At 36.1% G+C, this 12,526-nt stretch overlaps 2 protein-coding genes across 10 annotated transcripts; one reads left to right on the top strand and one right to left on the bottom strand.

Annotated features, from left to right (window-relative positions):
- Positions 1-4,646: 4,646 nt before the first annotated feature.
- LOC125190539 (replication protein A 32 kDa subunit A-like) lies at positions 4,647-7,670 on the top strand. Its single transcript, XM_048087865.1, has 10 exons — positions 4,647-4,801; positions 4,879-4,989; positions 5,344-5,441; positions 5,555-5,596; positions 5,686-5,763; positions 6,431-6,509; positions 6,609-6,686; positions 6,781-6,860; positions 7,272-7,340; positions 7,422-7,670. The coding sequence occupies exons 1-10, from the start codon at positions 4,718-4,720 to the stop codon at positions 7,501-7,503; spliced, it is 801 nt and encodes a 266-aa protein (XP_047943822.1). The 5' UTR covers positions 4,647-4,717; the 3' UTR covers positions 7,504-7,670.
- A 2,234-nt stretch (positions 7,671-9,904) lies between these two features.
- LOC125190843 (U4/U6.U5 small nuclear ribonucleoprotein 27 kDa protein) lies at positions 9,905-11,639 on the bottom strand. 9 transcript variants are annotated; one of them, XR_007170978.1, is made up of 4 exons: positions 11,005-11,639; positions 10,679-10,750; positions 10,501-10,571; positions 9,905-10,181 (listed from the first exon to the last, which is right to left on the bottom strand). XR_007170978.1 is itself a non-coding variant. In XM_048088251.1 (2 exons), the coding sequence occupies exon 1, from the start codon at positions 11,589-11,591 to the stop codon at positions 11,025-11,027; it is 567 nt and encodes a 188-aa protein (XP_047944208.1). In that variant the 5' UTR covers positions 11,592-11,639; the 3' UTR covers positions 9,905-10,181; positions 11,005-11,024. The 9 variants fall into 9 exon arrangements, 2 of the variants coding, with proteins under 2 accessions (XP_047944208.1, XP_047944207.1); XR_007170979.1 differs by having other exon boundaries at positions 9,905-10,170; XR_007170974.1 differs by having other exon boundaries at positions 10,501-10,750.
- Positions 11,640-12,526: the final 887 nt, after the last annotated feature.

Raw genomic sequence — 12,526 nt, 5'->3', positions numbered from 1 at the left:
ATATTAGTCAAGAACTCTTCCACCAACACTAAACACGGATTCAGAAGCAACAGTAGTTATGCTCTAAATGTCACGAGCCATGCAAGCAACATGTGGATACTTGAATTGTGATCCTTTCCAATAGTTAAGTATATCAAGATTGGATTTGACATCCAATCTTTTTTCTTCCATGTATAACTCTTATTGGAATTTTGGTTGGCTTAATCCAAACTCAACATCCAATGAATTGAACTCCTGCAATTAAGATGCAAATAAAAATGAAAAATCATTAAAATCAAACAATATTGACAACATATAACACTAGAGAGTAACTTACCTCCACCACTGCCATTGAATCAGCATTTGTGAAGTCATAATATTGTCCGCTTGCAGTAGAATTTCCATTTTTATCAACATCAAATTTGTCATTGTAGAACTTGCAATAATCTTCAAACAATGCAAACAATTTCTCTTTCACCAATGAAAACTGACCAGAATTAGGGTCATATAGCTTCTTATAAAAGAAGTCCACAAACTGAAGCTTATAGCGTGGATCAAAGACTACAACTATGGTCAAGATCATACTGAAATCTGACCAATACTTCTCAAACTTTGGTAGCATCAATTCAACCATTTTTTTTAGGTACGGATCTGAACTGTTTTGATGTTGTCTCAATGAACTATAGCATATATAACAGTTGGATGGAAATACATATTAGATGTAGGGTAGCTGCTTCCAGAAAACAAATTATAGACGTCATAAAACAAGCTCAAAAATCCATGAATCTTCTCAATTTTGACCCATTCTTCTAATGAAGGACAAAACTTATAGTTGGAATCACTGAGTTAAAAATGCATGGAAAGCTTTCTTGTAATATAATGCATTATCAAGCATAAAAAGATTGAATTCCACCTAGTAGTCACATCTTGCCTCAAACCTCTCTTACGATCCAACCCTACTTTGCTGACACATTCCAGAAAGTTTTGCTTCCTTGTTTGTGAACCTCGCACATATTTGACACTCTCACGAATCTCCACAACAGATTGCTCAATATCCTTCAAACCATCTTGAACAACCAAATTGACCATATGTGCACAACAACGGATATGAAAGAATTCACCATTAGGAATAAGTGAATTATTCATATTCATTTGTGTGAGCAACAACTCCACTTACAAATCATTTGCACTGCATTATCCAAAGTCAAAGAAAACACTCTATTTTCAATTCTCCAATTATAGAAAATAACTTGTTAGACAATGCTACGCCAATATGCGGAGATGGCATTAAGGAAAAGTTCAACACAAACTTTTGTAAGACCCAATCTTCATCAATGAAGTGACATGTTAGTGAAATATAACCATCAGAGGTAATGGAACTCCAACAATCTGAAGTCAAACTCAATCTACCAGGTATTTTACCTAATCTTGATTTCATCACATTCTTTTCTCTTTCAAACATTTTCAAGATATCGACCTTCACTGTGTTTCTAGTACCCAATTTAATATCCGACATGAGGTACTTAAAACAAGCTACAATGCGTTCATATTCTACGGATCGAAATAGCAAATCATGAACAACTATAACAGAACATAGCAACGCACGAAAATGCTCAGGATCAAACTTAGATTTACCCCCCGTCAAAATTTCACTAACATCCTTTGCGTTTTTTCTAGGACAACTTTCCAAATGACGTAGCATGTTTCCAGTTCCAGATCTACTTGTAACTCGCTCATATTTATGACCACAATGCACGCAATGACATGTCTTTAAACCATTACCATCGAATTCGACTCTATAGTGATTCCAAACATCTGACCTTTGTTTTCTTTTTAGATTCGGCTTTGGTGGCTTAGCACTATTTGGATTAGGACTCTCTGCAACCTCCATGGCTAGATCTCCTATGGTCTCACTTGCTGATGTTGGAGACTCACCGAGGCTTGCTACTCCCAACTCCAAAATTGAGTGCCATGATTACTAATTAATCTCTGTCTGCAACAAATTTAAAAAACATTCAGAAAATAAGATATCAAAGTTTTTCATATATTACACAAAGAATTGAGTTTAATATACAGAAAACAGATATAATAAAATAAGAACTAAAAACGATATGACATTGAGTTGTTACAATAACAAGAAACTAAAACTAGCTAGAAATATATAATGTAACTATGTAAGTATGCGTTCTACTAAAATTTACTGCATTATAGAAACAAGAAACCAAAACTAGCTAGAAAATAATTAAAATTGCTAAGTCACAATCATGTAGAGCAATATAAATGACAATATTTAATGGAAGCAATCAATATAAAGGTATGAAGCATGAATCTCATTGAATGTTGCATTGACCTTTCAATTTTAAGTAATCCCCAAACTGTAAAATAGATATAAATATCAAGCTTGATATGGCAAAACAGAATACTTGTACATCTGCTGCTTCAAGAAATCTGGAAGAGTAAATTAATTTCCAAACTAAAAACTTGAGAAAGTGATTAAAAAATATACTATAGAAGATACTTACACCAAATTTGGAATGCTCATAAGTCAACATCTTAATAAAAGGTAACAACTAACAACGAGATGCTAGATTGCTAGTTTGAAAGGTATAATCAGTAATCTTACCAGAAGTAGAAAGTCGGGCGAAAGCAACGAACTCCAGGTTTCCGGCGATGATGAGCGGCGGCGATTTCAGAGGTAATGTGAATTACTGAATTGCGAGCGAAAGAGAAATATAGAAGTACGAAATGGGATGAGTGACGGCAGCTGTTCGGCTATTCCATTTCCACATTCTAATTTCTAACCCTAATCTAATTATTTATTATTTTATTTTCCTAAGTGACTAAGTCTAATAATATAAAAATTAAAAATAATAATATTAATTTTTAACGGGTTATCCGCATCCAACCTGAATTTTTCGTGTTCTTAGTGGGTCGACCCAATAATGACCCGTATCCAATAAGGCTTGATCCAAACCCAATTATTTAGTACGGATTCGTGTCGGATTATCGTGTCGTGTTAAAAATTACCAGCCCTACCTTCAAATACTCCTTCGGAGTGTAGTTTGTACGTTTGACGACGTACTCATTGCTGGGATCGTTGTATGGGAGTGGGACGGCTGGCGACTTATCCTTCCGGGCGGTCTTCTTTTTCCGCATCGGCACCAGAGTAGAAGGTTTCCCATAGCTCGGTTCCATCTCCTTGACCTGGTAGGAATCGATGTTGAAGAACGGATCAAACTTAGACTAACTGTAGGTGAACCCTACAGATCCAGGAGTCTCGACCCTATAGTTTTTGTGGCCAGGCCAACGGGCGTCGTCGTTACTGCCGAATATCTGCATACCATCGTTGGTACTGTTCGAGTTTAGGAAATTGTTGGGATCCATATTTGATAAGAGAAGATAAAGAGAAGAGAAGAGGAGTGGATTATGATTGTGATTGTGAGAGAAAAAGTGGATTGAGGGAGTATATATAATGTTTGAAGAATTAAAAAAAAAAAGGAAAAACACGTGCATCGTCCTAGTCAGCCCTCGTTCGTCGGCCTGCAACGGACGGACGAGGTGACGGGTGAGCATCGGGTGACGCTTCGTACTTTCGGGCAAGGCGCTCGTCCGTCGACCTGCAATGACCGGACAAGCTCGGATGACGTCGCAGACGAGCGATCGTCGTACGAAAGCATAGCCATTGTGGATGCTCATAGTAGCTTTTCATTCCATGTGCATTAATAGTTAAGTCTATCACATTTTCGCATACCATTTCACGCCATGATGCATTTTAATATGAGAGGGAGAAAAAAGAAAATGTGACATCTTTTGTGGGACAAACCAAAAAGAAAAGTGTGACATCTATTAAGGGACGAAGGGAATAGTAGGTAATTATACTTGAGATGCATCGTACCAAATCTTATCAATTACTTTATTGATTTAGTTACTAACGATTATTAGAATTTTTTTTATTTAAGAGGTGTATTCCACAACCACATTCACAATTGTAAACAAATGCAAGTTCACTATGTGTCCAGGCAATTTGTCCAACGTCAGGATCTCACCGCTTGCTACCATCGGCTTCGCGCTACAGACCTACAAATCCAGAATCATTAATTGAGGTAGTGGCGGCGGCAATAGGAGGCTAGAGGCGGAGGCAATGAAGAGTACCTATGAAGGAGGGAGGATGAGGGTAGAAGCGGCGAAGGCTGCTAAGAATGGAGAAGGGAGGAGCATGGAGGTGCAGGAATTTCAATTGATTTTTAAGAATGAATTCAAATTTGTGATGGATATTTGGTTAATTGGTAATTGTTGGAAGTGAAATAATAAGAAAGAAGAAGAGAAAAAAGAATTTTCAAAAAGAAGTAAAAATTCAAAAAAAATGCATGTTTCAATTTCATGTTCTGAAAGATTAGAGATTTAAAACCATATTCTGAAAGATTAGCGAATTAAAAACCATATTCCGAAATCTCTAAGTAAATTCACGCACATAGCAAATAGGTACAAATTTATGATATAATTCACCATTTTAAATACTTCTAAGTTGATTTGTTATTAGTAAACTTTGATGATATTTTGAATAATTTTAATAAACCTAGAATCACCACATAGTGCAAATGGGCCGCGGGGGTGTGTGGTTCAAAATGGCGCCAAACAATTGGGAAGAAAGGCGCGAAACCTTGAATAAAAAGCCATGACCCTCTAAAATCTCAAACATAGCAAGATCGGCAGAGGCGCTAAGCTTTAGAGCGAGAAAATGATGTTCGACAGCAACCAATTCGACTCCACGCCCAGCTTCGTCTCTTCGCAAACCGCCGATCCATCTCCCTCCTCTGCCAAGGTAAATCTATAACCACAATCCAAACCCTACTAAATTCTCCTTTTTTATTTATTTCATCATTCTCAATTTTTCCCTAGACTCGAGATGCCCAGCCGATGCATCCGGTAACGGTGAAGCAAATAGTGGAAGCGACTCCATCAGACGGCGACAAGTCGGATATCCTCATCAACGGCATCAGCGTCTACAATGTGCGTTCCTTGGTATCTTAGAATTAGTGTTCTCCGATTGTATGATTCAATTTTGTTGGTAAAGCTATTTTGTTTTTAGATTTCAATATCGATTTGTTTAAAGTGCTGCAAATTAAATCATCTAATAAAGGAAATCTGCTGATTAACGCTGAAACGGATTGGCGAGCTTTTCCACTGTGTTTGTTTGTTGAATCCTGAGATAAAATATCAACTAGAAGTTGTGTGCATTTCACGAACCTTAATGAACTGACTCCTAATTACTTATTTTACATGTGATTATCACTCAACTGTTATTTGTCTTGCAAGCTGATGATAAGTTCATGAAGTCTATTTCTGATATATGTAATTTTTCAGGTGAAATTGGTGGGAATGGTATTTGAAAAAACAGCAAGGGTTACTGATGTGTCATTCATGATTGATGATGGTACAGGGCGTATTGGCTGCAAGAGATGGTTGAGTTCTCTTATTTGTTTTACTATGGATATTGATCTTAATCCTTTAGTGCTAGCTTTTGTTACCATTGCTTCATGGAGCAGTTTTTTATGTTTTTTTGTTATTTGGGCAGGGTTAATGATGCACAGGATACCCAGGAAGTGGAGGAATTACTGTAAATTCTAGTTTTGAAAACGAATACTTTTTCATGTGATTGTGATTATCTTTTTGGTTTGACTAAAAAATCTTTATGCTATTTGCCAGAGATGGGATTTATGTACGAGTTCATGGCCATTTAAGCAGTTATAAAGGGAAAAGGGAAATCGTGCTTTATGCCATCAGGTGATTGGCTACCTAGAAAAATTGATTGCTACTTTATCACTTTGATTGTTTGTAGGAAGTACATTTCTACTTTAGGTGTTATGTGTAGTTGAGCATAGGGATGCTTCTCTGGTATCCCCTAGAATCAAGCTTCTCCGTTATTTTTATGTCTGTAAGATCAGGATGAATGATCTCTAATAACACTAAACCAACATAAATAAGTGGGATGAAGTATATGTGCATGATAAAGCAATTACAGGTATGTACTCTTCCAGGGGTAAAGAGAAAAGGTTTGTTAGCTGGTCGGTTAGTATACATATCGTAATGTTTAGCAAAGGTCACATGCCATGATTGTATTTTCAAACCGGGCTTTCTGGTACAGGACCCGTAGATTGTAACATTATTTCCTTTCAGTCTTCTCTGATTTGGTCATCCATGAGAAATTTTATCGGGGCTTAGCACGGGTTATGTTTCGGTGTGTGTTCTACCCAATATCAAGATTTTTGCATGTAGAAGCCAATTAGTAATTATAAAGAATGAACCTGTAGCCAGTTGAAAGTGTTAATTAATGAATGTGGTAAACCAACTTCTTGTTTACTGCCTTCCAGAATTGGAGATGCTATTGCTTAACCTTTTTATTATCTTCAACACATCAGCCCTTCGTTCTTAACTACTCTGTTATGTTCAGGCCCGTGAAAGATTACAATGAGATCGCATACCATTTCATTGAATGTGCTCATGCTCACCTTATCAACACCAAATTACAGGTATTTTTACATATGCTTCTAATGCATGCAAGAAGTGATTCTGTATCCAATATGTAATAGAAGTGATAATAATCTACCAATTTTTGTGGCACACCACAGAAGAATGGTTCTGCTACTTTAGCTTCGTCAACCGCCGCTACTCCTAACAATGGGCAGCAAGCCATCTCGTCAAGTCAAGTTGGTTCCTCACAACACCATTTTTTCTGTTTGTTCAAGATATTCCCATGCAGCAAACTCATTTCATCGACTACCTGTCCCTTTCACTGTTTAGGTTTCTCAAGACCACAGCATGGATGGACTAGGGAGCATCGACAAGATGGTTTTGGACTATCTCCAACTGCCCACATCTAAGTAAGTCATGCAGTTTGATTCTCTTTGTCAGCATAGGTTAGTCTCTTCCTGTTTTGGCTTCAAATTTACTGTGTCGTGTTTTTCCAGGCTCACTACAGAAATACTTATAGTTATACTTGGATTGAAAAATAGAGTTTCAACTATTGAATATGTGATAGATCAACAATATTACCATATGATATACACCAACTTAAAGCATACCCTAGAAATCATGTCATTGATGGTAAAATTTGCAGCCATTGCAGTTGAAACCTTCACTTCATTCTAGACATTGTTGATCTACTGGATCTACTTGATAACAAGAGCTGGATTTGTAACTTGCAAATGTGTTCATTTTCTCATTTTGGAAGTATTGTACAATGTTCATTTTTTTGTCTAAGATTGAACTCTCAAATCGGCCTTGTATTTCAGTGCAAAGGAACAGGGCATCCATCGGAATGAAATTGCTCAAAAACTAAAAATCTCCCAGGAAAAGATTGCGTATGCGCCTCTCTCTTTCTCCAAACAAACGAATATTTATAGATGGATTCTTGTTTTACTAGCTTGTTTTATCTTTACCAGAGAAACTATGGAATCTCTTGAATCAGAAGGGCTGGTGTACTCAACCATTGACGAATTCCACTACAAGTCCGTCTCAGCATAAGTTTGGATTTGGTCTAAACTCCAATGCATAGTACTATTATTCTAAGTTTGTGAAGAACACTTAATTTTAGCTTTTGAAGAATGAAAATATTTAACTACTGGGACTAGTCTGTGATGACGCTTGCTTATAATATACTACTATCTAAATGCTAATTCTCGTTTTATCTTGTTAGCAATTTTATGTTTTTAATATTTTTTTATAATGGTTTATTGTGATTTATCATTGTCTACGTGATTAGCAAATAGTAGCTCCGTCCAAGTGGCATATTGTGCAGATTGAGTTGCTATTGATAATGATCCTGCCCACTAACATTTAACCCAAATTTAATCCTATTAAGGATTGAGTTGTTATTGGGTCAACTTAATAATAATCTAATTCATAACCCCCCAATCCAATAAATCCAATAATACTTAACTCAGTATCCAACCCGAATATGACCTACTAAGGGATGAATTGTTTTCAAGTGAACCTAAAAATGACCTAATTTAATAAAATCTAATTTGAACCTATCCTATTAAAGAAATTTGTATATGAATTTGGCTTGCTATCTTTGAACTTGAACACAATTCTCACTTGACACGAACTCATTAATGATACAATGTAATACAGATTGACATGACATAATACAAAATACAATGACAACAGAAACATTAATTACATAATTAAATTAAATATACAAGATTAAAATTTGATATTACACAATTATACTTTATTTTTAACCTTAATTACACGATGAAAATCATTTGCATTCTTTAAACCGGATTTAAACAAACGACAGAATAAAATTAAATTATAATTTCCTATAAAATAATACTAATATAGTAATAAGAATATTATTATTATTATTATCACTATTATTATCATTATATTATTATATTATTTATTATTATTGTTGTTATTATTATTATTTTCTTAAGCATCTTACTTGAATTCAACTTAATATGTCAGGAACTTAATGGTTAAAGTTGTTAGGCCTTTTACTAAAAGGTACGTTCTCCAATAGTCAATTTTAATTTCTTTATCCATTCTTCCTTTCTTTATTTTATCAAATTATATTTCTTCTTCTTATCAAAATAACCCTTAAATCCTTTATATAATTAAACTTTCAATAGTTTACCTATCTTTAATTGGACCGTGCCATACATATTCTTTCGTATCTTTAATTCGACCAATTAAACTTAATTTAGTTTAAACTCAAATTGAACCATTAAGTTATTATATCCTACTCTAACAATTTTGTCTTCCATGCCATATCCGTTGCCCATATTTTTATGAAACAGAGGAAGTAAATAATTTATTTTAAACTATATCATTCTTGAAAAAAATAGCTGAGTCATATTTCTTTTTAGATTAAACAGAGAAAGTAAATAATTTATTTTAAACTATATCATTCTTGAAAAAAATAGCGGAGTCATATTTCTTTTTAGATTATTCCACTGTAGTCTGAGTCATTTCTTTTTTGGCAAAAAATACTTCTCACTTACTTTACTCTCTCTTCATCTATCTATTTTATCTTTTCTACTTTATTCTCCTTTTACTTAACTCATTTAAAACAATTTTCCTTAAATCCCGTGTCGAAAAAAAATGTCTCTACTATAAAGGGACTGAGAGAGTATTAATTAATTAAAGTCATATAGTAAACTTAAATTAATTAATAGTAAATATTCATATCTTAAACACAAAATAATTTAAATTTAGAGGAAGCCTTTCTCATAACTTGGGCTTGGACGTTCAGTTAATATTATTCTATTGCAGCTAATGAACTTGTACAAAACCGAGGCTCAATTTATGTTAAAGCCCGCATTATCTAAACGAAGATATTATGATGGAAGACCGACTCTCTCACTCACTCACAAGGTAGGACACAATCTCAAATTCTGCCCTTGTTTAGGTATGCAGACACATCTCACATTTTGTATAAATTTGAAGGATGCAAGGCAGTGAACCCGAATGCTTACACCCGCTGCTTGGCGACGACACCAAGTACATGGCCTTTCTCATCCACAAGCCTAAAGCTAAATTCTAAAAAAAAAAGAACCAACTAGAGCAAGCATACCAAATACTCAACCTGTTACATCAACATAGAAAATCGGAATACATTTATCTCTATGTATGTAACAGAATATTGTCACGGAATTTTTTGGGGCATCAAAATGAATAGAGCAGTCATATATGTACAAGTCATACTATCAGAGCATTTCCTAGCAAGGAATGATGATCAAGAGTTAACAACAAAAGAAAGTAGTACTACTACAAACATTGACCCTTTGTAATAACAATCACCTTCGTGATGAAATGCAGATGTAGAAACATCAATGTAATAACAAGTACGCTGCAAAGGATGAAGACAGTCACACAGGAGCCAACTCAGCCAAGGAGCATTAATGTTAACAACTATACAAAACTCAACGCAGTAATTCTCATAATAGTATCTCTCAAGACAGTATAGAGTAAAGTTACATGAATATGATGTTAATAACTCAACTAGTTGGAAAAACATGCTCATCACTACAGAAAGAACATAGTTGAGTACTTGCAACCTAGTAAAAAATGGCACAAACACATTCTCCACTCAGCCCAGTGGAAGTCATACATCAACTGCAATCGTCTCTCTTGATTTAAACAAGAAGGGGTGTTCGAGGGATGGTCAACGCGTACTTGTTCTAACTGCATTAAGACTAAAAAGACAGTCTTTTCAAAAACACACAGAAACATATCATCATGCTTCAATATATATGCTTGAAAGTGGAGATAATTGCCAAGGCTATCCGCGAAGGAAAGAGGACCTTCTTGGATGGAGCTATCAATTCTTAATTTTCATTACAACTATTTTCTGCTCAAAAAAGTGTATGTGACTACAAACTCTCCTTCTCAAGCTTTCATTCTCTAACAGTATATTTCAGACATTGTAGTTAAAGAAACACCACATTTATCAGCAAAGAAACATGAAAAACACAAAGACAAGCTTCCGCAACAGGGGAGAAAACCAACAGTTACCAATATCATGATTGAACCCTCTTAGCCACCAGCAACAGTATTTGTAAGCAGCCAAAGGTTACAGAAATATACTGTTTAGTATACAGCATAGAGAAATTGGAATCACATTAGAATCAGAAACAATTCTGGGAAATTGCACAGAAGCATTTTCCATTAAACAAGTTAATGGAAGTCTTACATCTTCTTCAGTTGTCCAATTTAATCAACGAAAATATCTCCTAGTTCAATGAAGATCATCGCACGCTTCTATCTGCATTACAACTACATATATTCAACAACAGTTCCAGAATAATCTAGCACGTTGTTTAATCAAATACGCAAGTAAGTAACCAAAAGCTCACTAAGAATTCACTAGAGAAAGCGCTTGCACAAAATATCTGCATCAATTGTTCATCTTAAAACATGAATCATAAGCCAATTTAATGTGCTTCAGGTATATTACAATTGAAGCGGAAAAAACTATCCCAATCACGATATGAGCATCAATTAAACCGAAACCCTAACCTGCAGGCAATGGTCAGTTATCAACGATTACGCTCGGGAGGGAGAGGGCGATTGAATCCGCCGCGGCGGTTCATGTACTGGCGTGGCTGCCGCTTCGTGACTTTCCTCACCGCACCGACGTCGTTTCCTGCCACCGGCTTCCCCTTGGTGGAATCGAACCCCGCTGGAATGCCGAATTTCTTCATCATCTCCATCTCATCCTCATCCATCAATTCCAGATCCTTATTCACATCATCACTGCCAGCAGAGGCGTTCTCCTTCTGCTTCTTATCCTTCGAAACGGCGTCGTCCTTGTCCTTGAGAACGACGTCGTCCTTGAGGCGCTTACGAGCAGGGGAGGTAGGGGAGCGAGAGCGAGAGCGGTGGTGGCGGTGTCTGTGGCGGTGGCGGTCCCTCTCGTCGGGCGAACGAGTTCGAGAGCGTGTGTGCCGGGATCTTGTGCGGTCGGGCGTGCGAGAGTGGGAGCGTCTGCTACGATCGCGGTCTCGGTCGCGGTCGCGATCGAGGTCACGGTCGTCGCGGACTCTTTTCCGGTCACGATCTCGGTCTCTGTTTCTATCTCTGTCCCTGTCGCGGCGGTCGCTCATGGCGGACGGCTGAGATTTGGGGATTTTGAAAGAATTGGGGATTTTGAAAGATTTTGGGTTTAGCAAAGATAAACCTCGGCAACCTAAAAGAGAATTATCAATTGGGCTCAGCCCAATCCATCACGGGCCAGGTCACAAATAAATTGGTCCACTTTCATTCGTTACAGCTTCAGGCCTAGCTCATAGCCGAGCATAGTATCAATTCAACATAATTTAGAATCCCATATTTTCCATTTTCATTATGATTTAACATGATTTAAGAATGTTTGTCCTAAATTTTTATATTAATTTATCATTTTCAAAATATCTCATTAGATTACTTTTCAAAATATAATTATAGAATTTGAATATGCATGATAAAATACTCCTTTCAGTCTCATGAAAATAGGATAGAGATAGAAAAAGAAATACCTATTGGAGCATGTTATTGGAGAATAAAGCTCACCTACAATGCAGAACATTAGACTTGTTGATTTTATACCCCTTTCGTTCCACAAGAATATGCACTCTTTCTTTTAGTCCGTCCCACAAGAAGATGCACTTTCAAAATTTAGAAACTAATTACTCTCTAATGAGGTGGGACCATTCTCCACTAACAATACTTTAATTCCTTTTTTCTTTGTACTTCTCTCTTACTTTATCAATTGTGCATTAAAACTCGTGTCTAACCAAATGTTCATATTCTTGTGGGACGCAGGGAGTATATGTTTTCACATATATTTATTACTCCCTCTGTCCCATAATAGATGGCACACTTGGAGATTGACACGAGATTTTAAGTGATGTTGTTTTGTGTGTTAGGGGGAAAAAGAAAATAGTATATTTATATTAATGTGAAAGTGAGCTCTTTCTAGAAAATGAAGTGTGACATTTTTTGTGGAACAAACTAAAAAGGAAAGTGTGACATCTATTATGAGACGGAGGGAGTATAAAAT

The sequence above is a fragment of the Salvia hispanica genome, chromosome 5 (genome assembly GCF_023119035.1).
Source record: "Salvia hispanica cultivar TCC Black 2014 chromosome 5, UniMelb_Shisp_WGS_1.0, whole genome shotgun sequence".
Classification (NCBI taxonomy): domain Eukaryota; kingdom Viridiplantae; phylum Streptophyta; class Magnoliopsida; order Lamiales; family Lamiaceae; genus Salvia; species Salvia hispanica.
The sequence above is the reverse complement of the archived record's forward strand: the minus strand, read 5'-3'. Positions and strand labels throughout refer to the sequence as shown.

Bases quoted from the DNA above. Each gene is read 5' to 3' on its own strand.
- LOC125190539 (XM_048087865.1), top strand. From the start codon at position 4,718: ATGATGTTCGACAGCAACCAATTCGACTCCACGCCCAGCTTCGTCTCT. The intron at 4,802-4,878 runs GTAAATCTATAA...ATTTTTCCCTAG, and splicing joins CATCTCCCTCCTCTGCCAAG to ACTCGAGATGCCCAGCCGAT. The intron at 5,764-6,430 runs GTGATTGGCTAC...TGTTATGTTCAG, and splicing joins ATCGTGCTTTATGCCATCAG to GCCCGTGAAAGATTACAATG.
- LOC125190843 (XM_048088251.1), bottom strand. From the start codon at position 11,591: ATGAGCGACCGCCGCGACAGGGACAGAGATAGAAACAGAGACCGAGAT.